The 13,157-nt window shown below is 46.3% G+C and overlaps 1 protein-coding gene across 1 annotated transcript in view; it reads left to right on the plus strand.

The window, feature by feature from the left end:
* Positions 1-13,157, plus strand: part of RAD52 (RAD52 homolog, DNA repair protein) — a 343,169-nt gene that overhangs the window by 246,279 nt on the left and 83,733 nt on the right. Inside the window, exon 8 of the mRNA XM_082255747.1 lies at positions 10,717-10,874. Within this exon, the coding sequence (XP_082111873.1) occupies positions 10,717-10,874 (158 nt within the window). The remainder of the gene's footprint in view (positions 1-10,716; positions 10,875-13,157) is intronic.

Here is a 13,157-nt window from a genome sequence, read left to right on the forward strand (position 1 = left end):
ATTTTTCTTGCTATCTACTCAGGCCTTGCTAGCTAATTTCCTAAAAAAGAAAAGGCCACCAAACCCTGGTGATCTTTGAAGGCTGCTGAAACACGCAGGTGCCCGCCCCCGGATGAATAGACGTCGGGAAAGCATAGGGAGGCCCTCACATTCACCAAGAAAACCACAACCAAACTCAGGAGCCCCTTAAGCAGGAGCCACAAAAGAAGTACTCAGGGCTTCAATATCCCTACTGGTCAGTTTGAAAAAGGCAGACAAGTTAGATCTCAAACTAGGGTAGGAGAAAACATCAGATTTTTTTCTTAGGGTAGTGTAGTCAAATAGAGTAGGCTCGTCCACACTTATCAGGAAAGCATACAAATCAATTAGATTCCTGGTATATAATCAGGATAAAATCGTTCGGCAAAGTTGATGGATTCATTCGGCTCCAAAACGGCCATAAGACCTTACACAGCCTTAGACTTAGCCTCAGTCAACCCTGTTTTCTGATGAGTGTTCTTTTTTGGCATGTAATCCCTTCTTAAGCAATAACTTCCAGGCAAATAGATGTAAATCTTTGATAGTCTCAAATTTGTACAAATAATTGGTTGGACAAAAATTGACACCCCAGGACAACAAATGCATTTCATCCTGGGTCAATATGTGTAAAGACAAATTGACTATATTCTGCTATCTCTGTGCCTGGTTTCTTCATGTATGTGTCTATGCCTTTCCCCAGTCGGTGTTAATGTGTCTGAACGGGCGTTGCTTAAAAAAGTCCCCTGCTTGGGTTTAGGAGTAGCCCCCTAATCTTTAACTGCAACCAAGTTGTGCCTGTCCTGAGAGTGATCAGAACCAACACCTGAAGAATAGGAAAGAAAAATACCCATCACCTCACATCATGCAATACCTGCCCCTACCTGTTGAGGAGTGTCCTTAGAGTGCAGATTAACATGCATGGGTGGTCCAGATGTGGGCTTCTTATGTCGTTGTCTTGGATTTGCACTTGCCCCTAGAATATTTGCATCGAATCTGGGAGGGCATAGACACAGATGAAGATCCAGAGAGAGAATCGAGGGATAGATAATTAAGCTTTTTTTCTAAATGTGGAACTGTCCAATCCCTAGTCTTGTTCCTATGTTGTTGATTAAACGATTTACAGCCTTTTCCCTCTTGAAAAGCTGTATAATCCTGCCAAAGCAGAACACTGTTTGAGGTTTTTCTTCCATTCCTTTTTTAACCACTTCCTGCCCACCATATAAGAGAATAACGACCTAAGTGGTTAAACTATCCTGACTGGTCGTCATATGATGTCCAGCAGGAAGAGCAGCTAATTCGAGCCCCGGGGGTGCGCATTGCGACGATCGGGGATAACAGCCTATCCCTGATCAGGGTAAACAGCCAATGAAATTGTCTGTTTACCACGTGATTGGCTGTGTCCAACATTACTGTGCACCACCACCCCCCCCCCCCCCACCACCAATAAAGAGAACCTGTCATCATCTGGATCTGTCACAACACATCTGGATTGGTCACAGACCATCTGGATCTGTCAAAATCTGTCACACAGGCCCACCATCAGTGACCAAATCTGGATCTGTCACACAGGCCTGCCATTAGTGACCTGCCACATAGTACCGCCATCAGTAATAATATACACTAATTTGGGCTAATTTTGCCAAAGATATGTAGCAGTATAAAGTTTGGCCCAAATTTATGAAGAAAAATTACTTATTGGCAACATTTTATAATATAAACTAAAAAACAGTTTTGTTTTGTTTTTTTTTCAAAATGTTCGCTCTTTTTTTGCCTATATCGCAAAAAATAAAAAACCCAGCGGTGAAATACCACCAAAAGAAAGCTCTATTTCTGTGGAAAAAAATGGACTGGAATCCTGAACCTCAAGGCACTAAACTGCTTTGTGCGGGTGCATAAGTTCAGAATGGAGTTTATTCGCTCGGTGGTGGCTTTCCTGCATCAGGGGGATTTTCTTGGCTCTATCGACATCAAGGATGCTTACCTTCACACTCCCAATATGTGCCTGTCACCAGTGCTTCCTACACTTTGCCGTGGGAGAGGAGCATTATCAGTTTGTGGCGTTACCCTGCTCCTCGGGTCTTCACAAAGTGTTAGCACCAGTGCTAGCATTGGTGCACCAATGGGGGATTGCAGTACTGGGCTACTTGGATGACCTCCTTCTGCGAGCGGAGTCTCCTACTGCTTTGGTGGAAAACCTGGAGATCAACGTACGAACTCTGAGGGAGTTCGGCTGGATTCTGAATTTTCAGAACTCTGCTCTGGTTCCGTCCACAAAGCTGGACTATCTGGATCTGACTCTGGACTCAGCCTTAGCCAAAGCGCTCCTTTCTCTGGACAAACTTCAAAAACTGCAGGCTGCAATTCGTCTTCTGCTCTCTAGCACATGGTCATCCCTCTGGACTTGCATGCACGTGCTGGGCCTGATGGTGTCTACCTTTGAAGCGGTTCCGTTTGCACAGTTCCATTGAAGGTCCCTGCAAAGGGAGATTCTGGGCAAATGGGACAAGAATCTGAAGTTTCTGGACAATCAGATCCGGCTGAGGCGGAGAACGAAAGAGTCCCTGATATGGTGACTTCGGCTCGGCAATTCCTTCCTCCCCTTGTATTGAATAGTGCTCACCATGGATGCCAGCCTGTCCGGCTGGGGATGCATCCTCAGCAAAAATTCTGCTCAGGGGGTCTGGAACATTGGAGGAGTCCAGACTACCGATCAATGTCTTGGAACTCCGAGCGATCAAACTGTGTCTGGAACATTGGAACGATCGTCTTCAGGGTTGTCCAGTGTGCATTCAGTCGGACAATGCCATGGCCGTGACTTATGTGAATCACCAGGGGGGCACAAGAAGTATCCTGGCAGCTCTGGAGGTAGCCGTCGTTCTAAAGTGGGCAGAACGGTTCATTCCAGTTCTCTCCACTGTACACATTCCCGGGGGGGAAAACTGGCAGGCAGACTACCTTAGTCGGCAGGTGTTTGACCAAGGGGAGTGGTCCTTTCATCGGGAGGTGTTTCATCGGTTGTGTCTTTGTTGGGGCATCCCCGAGGTAGATCTGTTTGCGTCTCGGCTCAACAGAAAGGTGCAGAGGTTTTTGGTTCGGTAACGGCATCCTCTGGCGGACGCCACTGACGCGCTGGTGGCCCCGTAGGGTCAGTATCGTCTGATTTATGCCTTCCCTCCTCTCAAGCTTCTACCAAGACTTCTACGCAGGATGGAGGAAGAAGGGATTCCGGTCATCTTAGTGGCTCTGGACTGGCCTCGGCAGGCTTGGTAAGCCGATCTGGTGCAGCTGGTCACCGACGTTCCTTGGAAGTTTCCTCTCAGGGAGGATCTGGTGTCCCAAGAACCAATCTTACATCCTGCTTTACAGTCGCTGGCTTTGACGGCTTGGCTGTTGAACGCCAGGTGCTGATGGACAGAGGTTTGTCTGAGTCGGTGATTCCAACGCTGTTAGAAGCTAGGAAATCTACTTCTAGAAAGATCTACCATCGTACATGGAAGACATACATTGCTTGGTGTGAGTCTCTTGGGGTTCATCCTCACTCTTTTTCGGTGGCTCGCATCTTGACCTTCCTTCAACAAGGAGTTGAGCAAAAGCTGACCTTGAGTACTATCAAGGGCCAGGTGTTGGCCTTAGCGGTCTTTTTTTTCAATGGCCGTTGGCCACACACTCTCTGGTGCACACTTTTCTAAAGGGATTTAGGTACTTGGACCCTCCAGTGCGTCCTCTGTTACCACCTTGGGACCTCAATTTGGTGCTCTCAGTTCTCCAGAAGCCTCCTTTTAAGAATCTTCAGGAAATTCCCCTGCTTGCGCTGTCCCAGAAGCTGGCCTTTTTGGTGGCTATTGCCTCTGCGCGCAGAGTGTCAGAATTGGCGGCGTTATCCTGTCGTTCACCTTACTTGGTGGTTCTTCGCCCGGTCCATCATTCCTTCCAAAGGATGTCTCTGATTTTCATTTGAATTAAGACATTGTGTTTCCTTCCCTATGTCCCAGGCTAAAATATGCAAAGGAAATTGCCTTGCATGCCTTGGATGTGGTCCAGGCAATTAGGGTGTACCTAGTAGCTACAGAGTCTTTTAGGAAGTCAGACTCACTGTTTGTGCTCACAGATGGGCCTCAGAAAGGGTTGTCCGCTTCCTCTGCGACCATTTCCAGATTGATCAGACAGACGGTGAATCAGGTATTGTCTTGTCAACCTTATCTGGTGGTTCAAAGAGATAAGGTGGTTCTTCGTCCCTGTCCGTCATTCCTTCCTAAGGTCGTCCCTGATTTTCATTTGAATTAAGACATTGTGTTGCCTTCCCTATGTTCCAGGCCTAACATCCTAAGAACATTTCCTTGTGGATCGGGGCAATCAGGGTGTACCTGGCAGCTACAGAGTCTTTTCGGAAGTCAGACTCACTATTTATACTCACGGATGGGCCTCAAAAAGGGTTGGCTGCTTCTGCTGTGACCGTTTCCAGATGGATCAGACAGACAATGTCAGGTTCCTCCTTTTCCCTGTCAAGGCACACTCTACTTGAGCGCTCAGTGCCTTCTGGGCATACCACCATCAGGCGTCAGTGACGCAGGTTTACAGGGCGACCACCTGGTTGTTGGTGAACGCTTTCACAAAGTTCTATAAAGTAGATGTGTTGTGTTCTGGACATTTTATAGATAGGCAACTCCTATCCTCATATTGATTAGTGGTTCCAAATAATAACTACCGCAGCAGGGAACAGACACAAAAAGATACACTCCGCATTTTTCCAAAATAACTGTTCTTTTATTTGACGCAGTTGAAGGCTTTTATACACATAATTACGTAGGTATCACATTAATATTGCAATGTAAGACATGTCCTTGCTATTGATGAAGGAGCGCCGCTGCACATGTCATCGCAGCCAGCCAGCTCGGAAACACGTCACGCATAGTGACGGCACTTTCTCCTCCAGGACGGTGTTTGCGATCCAGGCCGCAATATCAGCTTGTCCTCCTACCAGCCAACATCTATTGGGAAGTCCCTGCTATCGATTCAGCCGGCGATTCTATCACAGAGCACGGACTCCCTCCCTCGTCCTCCACCGGTGCCTGAGGAAATCGGACGCTTCACACTGGACATCTATTACAGGCTTACTTACTCCTCTACATTTGTGAGTGGTTTTCTGCTTATTTTCTTTTTTCTTTTTTTTTATGTGCACCATTTTGAGGGTGTAGTGTTCTTTTCAGGTGGGCTCCAGTTTTTTTGGTTGAGCTCCTGTTTACCTGGTTGGCTATAGTTTAGCCTTGGGAATTTATTTTTCGCTGTTCCCACCCCTCATGTTTAACACTGCTTTTGGACATCCCAGTGGTTAAGATAATCAGGTGTTGTGTCCGTCAATGAACGAAAGAGAAAATGGGATTTTTGGCTTACCGTAAAATCCATTTCTCTGATGTTCATTGACGGACACAGCACCCACTCCTCTGAGGAGTTGTAATTCTTCTGACACTGCTTGTAACAAAACTGAGTACCTATAGTACCCAATGTTTAAGAATATCAGGAGCTGTGTCCGTCAATGAACATCAGAGAAATGGATTTTACAGTAAGTCAAAAATCCCATTTCTCTTTCGTTCATTGACAGACACAGCTCCTTATTTTCCTAACAGTTTGTCTGTGATGCCTCTTTGGATGCGGCTCCCTTGATTTTGAGACTGTCTCTGCAGTGGTCCTTTGGCATATTATCTGACTGAAATGCTGGTCTGCGGATTAGACTTCTAAAAAGGCCTTATCTGATCTCCCATTTGTGGGGGATAGCCTGTTTGGAACCTCCTTGGATGACATCATTAAGAGCCTCACTGGGGGGAAGAGTACTCTTCCTCCGCAGGCTTCCAAGGGCAAGGAGCCCCGTCCTAGATGGGGCCATTCTTCTCAGCTCATGAGAGGCCTTTTCGTCCCTCAGGGTCTCTAGACAAGGGTTATAAGCCCTTCAGGGCCTCTGCCACGGGTTCCAAGAGGACCTGGTCTGGCAAGTCATGAGCAGGGTCTTGCAGACCTGCGGACAAGGCTTCCTCTGCATGAAGGGGCACCCTCACCCATATCTAGGGTGAGGGGACGTTTTCGCTGGTTTCTGGATCCGTGGACCTCTCTAGTAAAAGACAAGTGGGTACACAAAGTAATTCGGTCCAGCTACAAGATCGCGTTATATCTTCCGGAAAAGTTCCTCCCTTTCAACCTGCGCTTGTCCCCTGATCGCTTACGGGGTCTTTTTGAGGCGGTGCAAGGCTTGTTACTTCAAGGGGTGATTGTTCCAGTTCCGACTTTGGAATGTTTTCAGGGGCATTACTCAAACCTGTTTACAGTTCCCAGGAAGTAAGGCAAGGTACGTCCAATTCTGGACTTCAAGGCGCTAAACTGCTTTGTGCGGGTACAGAAGTTCCAAATTGAGTCCATTCGCATGATATTGGCATCTGTACATCAGGGGGATTTTCTATCAACATCAAGGACGCCTACCTTCACATTCCAATATGTGGCGGTCATCAGCGCTTTCTCTATGTTGCCATGTGCAAGGAGCATTATCAGTTAGTGGCATTACCCTTTGGTCTCGCCTCTGCTCCTTGGTTTTTCACGAAAGTGTTTACCCCGGCACTAGCATTGTTGCGTCAATGGGGGATCGTTTCACTAGGGTACCTGGACGATCTTCTTCTGCGAGCGGAGTTTCCGACTGCTCTGATGGACAACCTCGAGATTACTCAGCAAACTCTTGAGGGAGTTGGGTTGGATTCTGAACCTTCAGAAGTATGCTCTGGTTCCTTTCACGAGACTGGACTATCTGGGTCTGACTCTGGACTCGGCCTCAGCCAGAGTGTGTCTTTCTCTGGAAAAACTCCAGAAATTGCAGGAGGCAATCTAGCTTCTGTTGTCCAGCAGATGGTCATCCCTCTAGGCTTCCATGCGGGTGCTGGGCCTGATAGTGTCCACCTTTTGAGGCGGTTCCGTTTGCACAGTTCCAAACGAGATCTCTGGAAAATTTGGACAAGAATCCTCAGTCTCTAGACAATCTGATCCCGTTGAGCCGGGGTATGAGAGTGTCCTTGATCTGGTGGCTTCGTTCTCTGGCACTTCGACAGGGAAAATCCTTTCTTCCCCTGTACTGGATGGTTGTCACCACGGATGCCAGTTTGTCCAGGTGGGGAGGTGTCCTCGGCACAGATTGTGTTCGGGAGGTCTGGACTCTTGCAGAGTCCAGACTGCAGATCATTGTGCTGGAACCCCGAGCGATCAGACTTTGTTTGGATCATTGGACAGTTCGCATTCAGGGGTGCATTGAATCGGACAATGTTATGGCCGTGGCCTAGGTCAATCACCAAAGGGGCACAAGAAGTGCCCTGGCAGCTTGGGAGGTAGCTGGTATTCTAAGGTGGGCAGAACGATTTGTTCCAGCTGTCTCTGCTGTACACATTTCAGGGGTGGAAAATTGGCAAGCAGATTAACTAATTTGACAGACTTTGGACCAGGGGAATGGTCGATTCATCCAGAGGGGTTTCATCATCCCGTCTCAACAGGAAGGTACAGAGGTTTGTGCCACGGGTTTGGGATCCTATAGCTGACGCCACAGAGACCTTAGTGGCTTCTTAGAGCCGGAATCGCCTGATTTACGCCTTCCCCTCTCTCAAACTTCTGCCAAGACTCCTGCGCCGGATCGGGGGAGAAGGGATTCCGGTCATTCTAGTGGCTCCAGATTGGCCTTGGCGGTTTTGGTGAGTCTTGCGCTGTTAAAGGCTAGAAAATCTACCTCTAGGAAGATCTACCATTGTTCTTGGACGACGTGTGTGAGTCTCTTGAGGTTCACCCCCGTTCCTTTTCGGTGGCTCTGATATTGGCTTTCCTCCAATGGGGGGGTTGTGCAGCGACTGGCCTTGAATACCATCAAGGGCCAGGTTTCGGCCTTAGCGGTTTTCTTTCAACGTCCATTGACCACACATTCCTTGGTGCACACCTTTAGCCAGGGAGTTTGACACTTGGCTCCTCCAGTGCGGTCTCCATTGCCACCGTGGAACCTCAATTTGGTGCTGTCTGTTCTTCAGAAGCCTCCTTTTGAAAGTCTTCGGGAGGTTCCCCTGCTTACGTTGTTCCAGAAGGTGGCCTTTTTGGTGGCTATTACTTCTCCGCGCAGGGTGTCTTGTTGACCACCTTATCTGGTGGTTCACAGAGTTAAGGTGGTCCTTTTTCCCTGTCCGTCGTTCTTTCCAAAGGTCATGTCTGATTTTCATTTGAATGAAGACATTGTGTTGCCTTCCCTATATTCCAGGCCTAACATCCTAATGAAATTTCCTTGTGGTTCAGGCAATCGGGTGTACCTGGCAGCTTCACTATTTTTGCTCTCGGATGGGCCTCAAAGGGTTGGTTGCTTCTGCTGTGACCATTACCAGATGGATCAGACAGACGATGATTCAGGCCTATTCAATTAGGGGTCTGGTTCCTCCTTTCCCTGTTAAGGCGTACTCTACTCGGGTGATTAGTGCCTCCTGGGCCTTCCGTAATCATACATCAGTACTGCAGGTTTGCAAGGTGGCCACCTGGTCACCTGTGCACACTTTCACAAAGTTTAATAAGGTGGATGTGTTGGCATTTGTCAATGCTTCTTTTGGCCGCAAGGTTTTGCAGGCTGCTATTAAGAGGAACTGGTCTTCTTTGAGGGTGTATAGTTTTTTTAGGTTTTTTTATAGGTTAGCGCCAGTTGTTTTGGTTGAACTCCATGGTACCCGGTTGGCTATGGTTTAGCCTTGGGAATTTTTTCTTGGTGTCCCCCCCCCCCCCATATTTGACACTGCTTCGGGACGTCTCAACTGTCAAGAAGATCAGGAGCTGTGTCCATCAATGAACGAAAGAGAAAATGGGATTTTTGACTTACGGTAAAATCCATTTCTCTGATGTTCATTGACGGACACAGCACCCACCCCTCTGTGGAATTGGTTTTCTTATGACACTGCTTGTAACAAAACTGAGTGCCTATAGCAGAGAGTGGGAGTATACCCCCTGGGACTGCCCCATAGGCGTAGTCAAGCTTTTTCCCTGCCTAGTTTCCTACTCCTGTAGGGGGCAGCATAATCCAACTATCAAGAAGATAAGGAGCTGTGTCTGTCAATGAACGAAAGAGAAATGGATTTTACGTTAAGTCAAAAATCCCATTTTTTTTTTTTTTTGCTAGAAAATTACTCAGAAGCCCCAAACATTATATATGTTTTAGCAAAGACCTTAGGGAATAAAATGGCTGTCATTGCAACGTTTTAGGTCACACAGTATTTGCGCAGCAATTTTTCAAATATGTTTTCATGAATTTAAAAAAACCAAAACAATTTTTTTTTTTTTAATAATGTGAAAGATATTATCCCGAGTAAATAGATACCCAACATGTCACGCTTTAAAATTGCACACGCTCGTGGAATGACACCAAGCTCCAGTACCTACAAATCTCTAACATTTTTTACAGGTTACCTGTTTAGAGTTACAGAGGAGGAATTGTTGCTCTCGGGCTAACGTTCGCGGCAATACCTCACATGTGTGGATTGAACGCTGTTTACGTATGTGGGGGCAACATACGTATGCCTTCACTTCTGCGTGCAAGCATGCGGGGACGGGGGGCACTTTACTATTTTTTTTTTTATGTAAATGCATGACAGGTCCTCTTTATGGAGAGATCTGGGATCAATAACACCTCAGATCTCTCCTACAGACTGTAAAGCCTGAGATAAAAAAAAAAATATATATAGATCTCGGCTATCTAGCTGAGATCACGGCAGTATTTACAACTGCCTGGCCGGATGTGACGTCATAACATCTGCCGACTTCCTTGAATAAATGGGTTTTCAAGGATCGCTTAAAGGTAGACAGGGTAAGAGGTAACCGGATATATTGGAGTAGGGAGTTCCAGAGGATGGGAGAGGTTCTGGAGAAGACCTGAATGTGTGTATGGGAGGAGGTACCGAGGGAGCTAGAGAGCAAGATTTCTTGGGAGGAGCGAAGTGGACAATTTGGGCGATATTTGGAGATGAAGTTGGTGATGTAGCTGGGGGCAGTGGTTTACACTGGGCTACTGTAAACCAGTGAAAGGATTGGCAGGGAGGAACAGTAGCCATGGAACAATTAATAAGGTGTATAAGTGTAGCAGAAGCATTCATGACAGACTGAAGGGGGAATAGCCTGTGTAAAGGTAGGCCAGCAAAAAGGGAGTTGCAGTAGTCAATGCAGGAGATATTCAGGAGTAAATAATTTGTTTTGTAGTGTCATTAGTTAAGAAGGGGCAAATTCTGGAAATGTTACAGAGGTTAAGGCAGCAAGATATACCCAGTGTTGTGGATGTGGGGCTTGAAGGAGAGGTCAGAGTCTAGTATTACTCCTAGCACCCTGGCGTGTGTGGAGGGATCAATAGCTGTGCTTTTGATTTCAATGGTAAAGTCACGAGGGGGTGACCAGGAAGGGGGATATATTACAAGCTTGGTTTTGTGACTGAGTTTGAGGAAATGGTGTAATATCATGTTATGTTGCTCAGCAAAATTTGTCATACGTGAGGAGATCAAGGGGGTGTGCTTGGGAGTGGAGAGACTGATCTGGGTGTCATCGGCGTATAGGTGGTGTTGGAAACCATAGCCTTGGAAACCTTTACTAAGAAGGGGAAATTTTGAGAATTGGAAGCTACGGTCATTTTTAGTTATACAAGGTGCTTTATTTTATTCTTTTCAGCTCCAGTTTTGGCTCGTCCCTTTCAGTTCTTCAGCCAGAGATGGACGCCACCTATCAACGCAAATTGCGGCAAAAGCAGCTGCAGCAGAGATTCCGTGAAGAGATGGAGAAGAAACAGAACCCGAGTGCTTCAACATCTCTAGATGCAGGACACAGAGGTGAGAAATGCCAAACTGACTGTTGCGGGGAAAACTGAAGGCTCATTTTCCTATTGATATAAAAGAAATAACTAATTGGTAAAGCCTTTTCTTGAAATCTGTTTGAGGGACACAAAAAATCTTTACCTTTGGTTAATATTGCCACCTACAGATGTATTGGACACTGGCAAATTATTTGATTTTTGTTATTTACCTGTAAAATGGTTTTTAATGCTATAATCATGACCATTTGGATTATGTACCACCTGTAGGTGAAAGGACACTGGCAGACCAAAAACAGACAAGAAGCCCTTCCCTACATAACCCCTCCCATACAGGAAGCACTTCACTTTTGTTGCAAGCAGTGAACCCCATGAAAGAAGGGAGGGACCTCTGTGTCCCATGATGTACCTCAAGAAATAGATTTTACAGGTAAATACAAAAAAATCTAACTTTCTTTATCATACATCATGGGACACAGAGCAGGCTATAATCATGACCATCTGGGATGTCCCAAAGCAATGACCCTTAGGGAAGGGGGGCATAGAAGAAAACTACTTTCAGGCCCAAGGAAACTATTCTGCAGCCCGCAACACACACAGGCGCAGTATTGTCTGCGGCTCTTACATCCACTTGGTTAAACTTGTAAAGGTATGTACCGAAGACCAGGTTGCAGCCCTGCAGACGTGAGCCACTGAGGCCTGATGCCGGACAGCCCAGAAAGCTCCTACACTCCTAGTAGAGTGCATGTTTATCTGAAAAAGCCAGGCCTTACCCTTCAGGCCATAAGCCTAGGTAATCAACTGGCGAATCCATCATGAAATTGTCACTTTTGATGCCGCTTGTCCTTTCCAAAGACCTTCCGGCAGAAGAAACAATGAGTCTGACTGCTTGATTCCTGCTGATGAGCTTATTATAGCCGGACAACCCGAACAACCCGAACAACATCCAAACTGCTCTCCTGCCTAGTGTGGTGAGTTTTTAATAGGAAAGTAAGGTGACTGGCAGGAACACGAGGGATTTAATATAAAGGAAGTAATACAAAGAGAACAGGATACTTTGTCATACAAGTACTGTACATAGTACAGCAACCACATATCAGGAAAATGAAGTGTTGGGGTAGCAAATGCTTTAAATTGAAACTGTTGATCATGTACAAAAATCTACTACAAACCAGATACCAGTTATATGCAAGACCTTTTTCCTTATAAAATTTTTCTTTGCTCACACTTTCTCTCCCTGAACTGTGCACATCCTGCAGATTTTTTAAAATCTTGCTATGAACATGGTTGCACTTTACATTTCCACTACAATGACTGTGCCAGAATATTACACATTGGCACAGCTGCTAAAGTCCAACTTGAGTACACACAAGTAAGGACAGTCTAGAGACATATACAACAAAATTTTAGTTTAAATGTTTGGGTTCAGACACCCTCCAAACCATTGAAATTAGGTTTACCATTCCAAATGTGAATATAATATTACTGTCAATAATAAAACTTCAGTTATTTTATTTCTATTTTTGTTTCAGAATCGGCTTAATCATAGAAAAACTATTTCCCGCCTTTTTCCACAATATTGTTGCAAGTCAGTGGAGTTCCCCCAAACACAATATCAGGATCCCTAAGCATTTTGCTAGAAGGTATGCTTTTGCAGAGTACCTGCTAAAGAAACTGACAGTACCACCGGTGGTAGACTCTCAGGTTTCCAGGTTGAATAAAGCCACCCTTCTTCTAGTGGAGGACTCTCCGTTCTTTAAGAACCCTTTTGACAAGAGCTGAATCTCTAGTCCAATACCTTTTTACCATGGCCGGATACATTCTGCGGCCGGTTTTCACCATAACCTTGGTTTCCCAGACCTTAACGGAATGGGCTAAGCTCCTGCGCCAACCTCCTCCTGACCTGGTGGAGCTGGCCGACTAGTTGGTCCAGGGGTTGCAGTACATTTGTGATGCCTCTCCAGATGCGGCACCCCTAGCCTGTAGGGTGTCTGTGACAGCGGTGGCTGAAATACTAGTCTCCGGACCAGGCTTCCAAGAAGGTATTGACGGGTATCCCTTTTGTAAGAGACCGCTTGTTCAGAGCTTCCATGGAAGAGATCATTAAAGGTCTTACTTGGAGGTAAGAGTACTCTGCTTCCGCAGTCTGCCAGGAGTAAAGAGGCTCGTCGCAAGCGTGGCCCTTTCTTCTCAGCCCATAAGCGGTCCTTTCGTCCCACGGGATCTAAGGATCAAAATCCACCCATAACCGAGCAGTGGGTTCAAAGAGGTCCTGGCCTGGTAAGTCAAGAGCGGACCCATC

This window comes from Pelophylax lessonae, assembly GCF_965119305.1.
Source record: "Pelophylax lessonae genome assembly, chromosome: 4".
Lineage (NCBI taxonomy): Eukaryota > Metazoa > Chordata > Amphibia > Anura > Ranidae > Pelophylax > Pelophylax lessonae.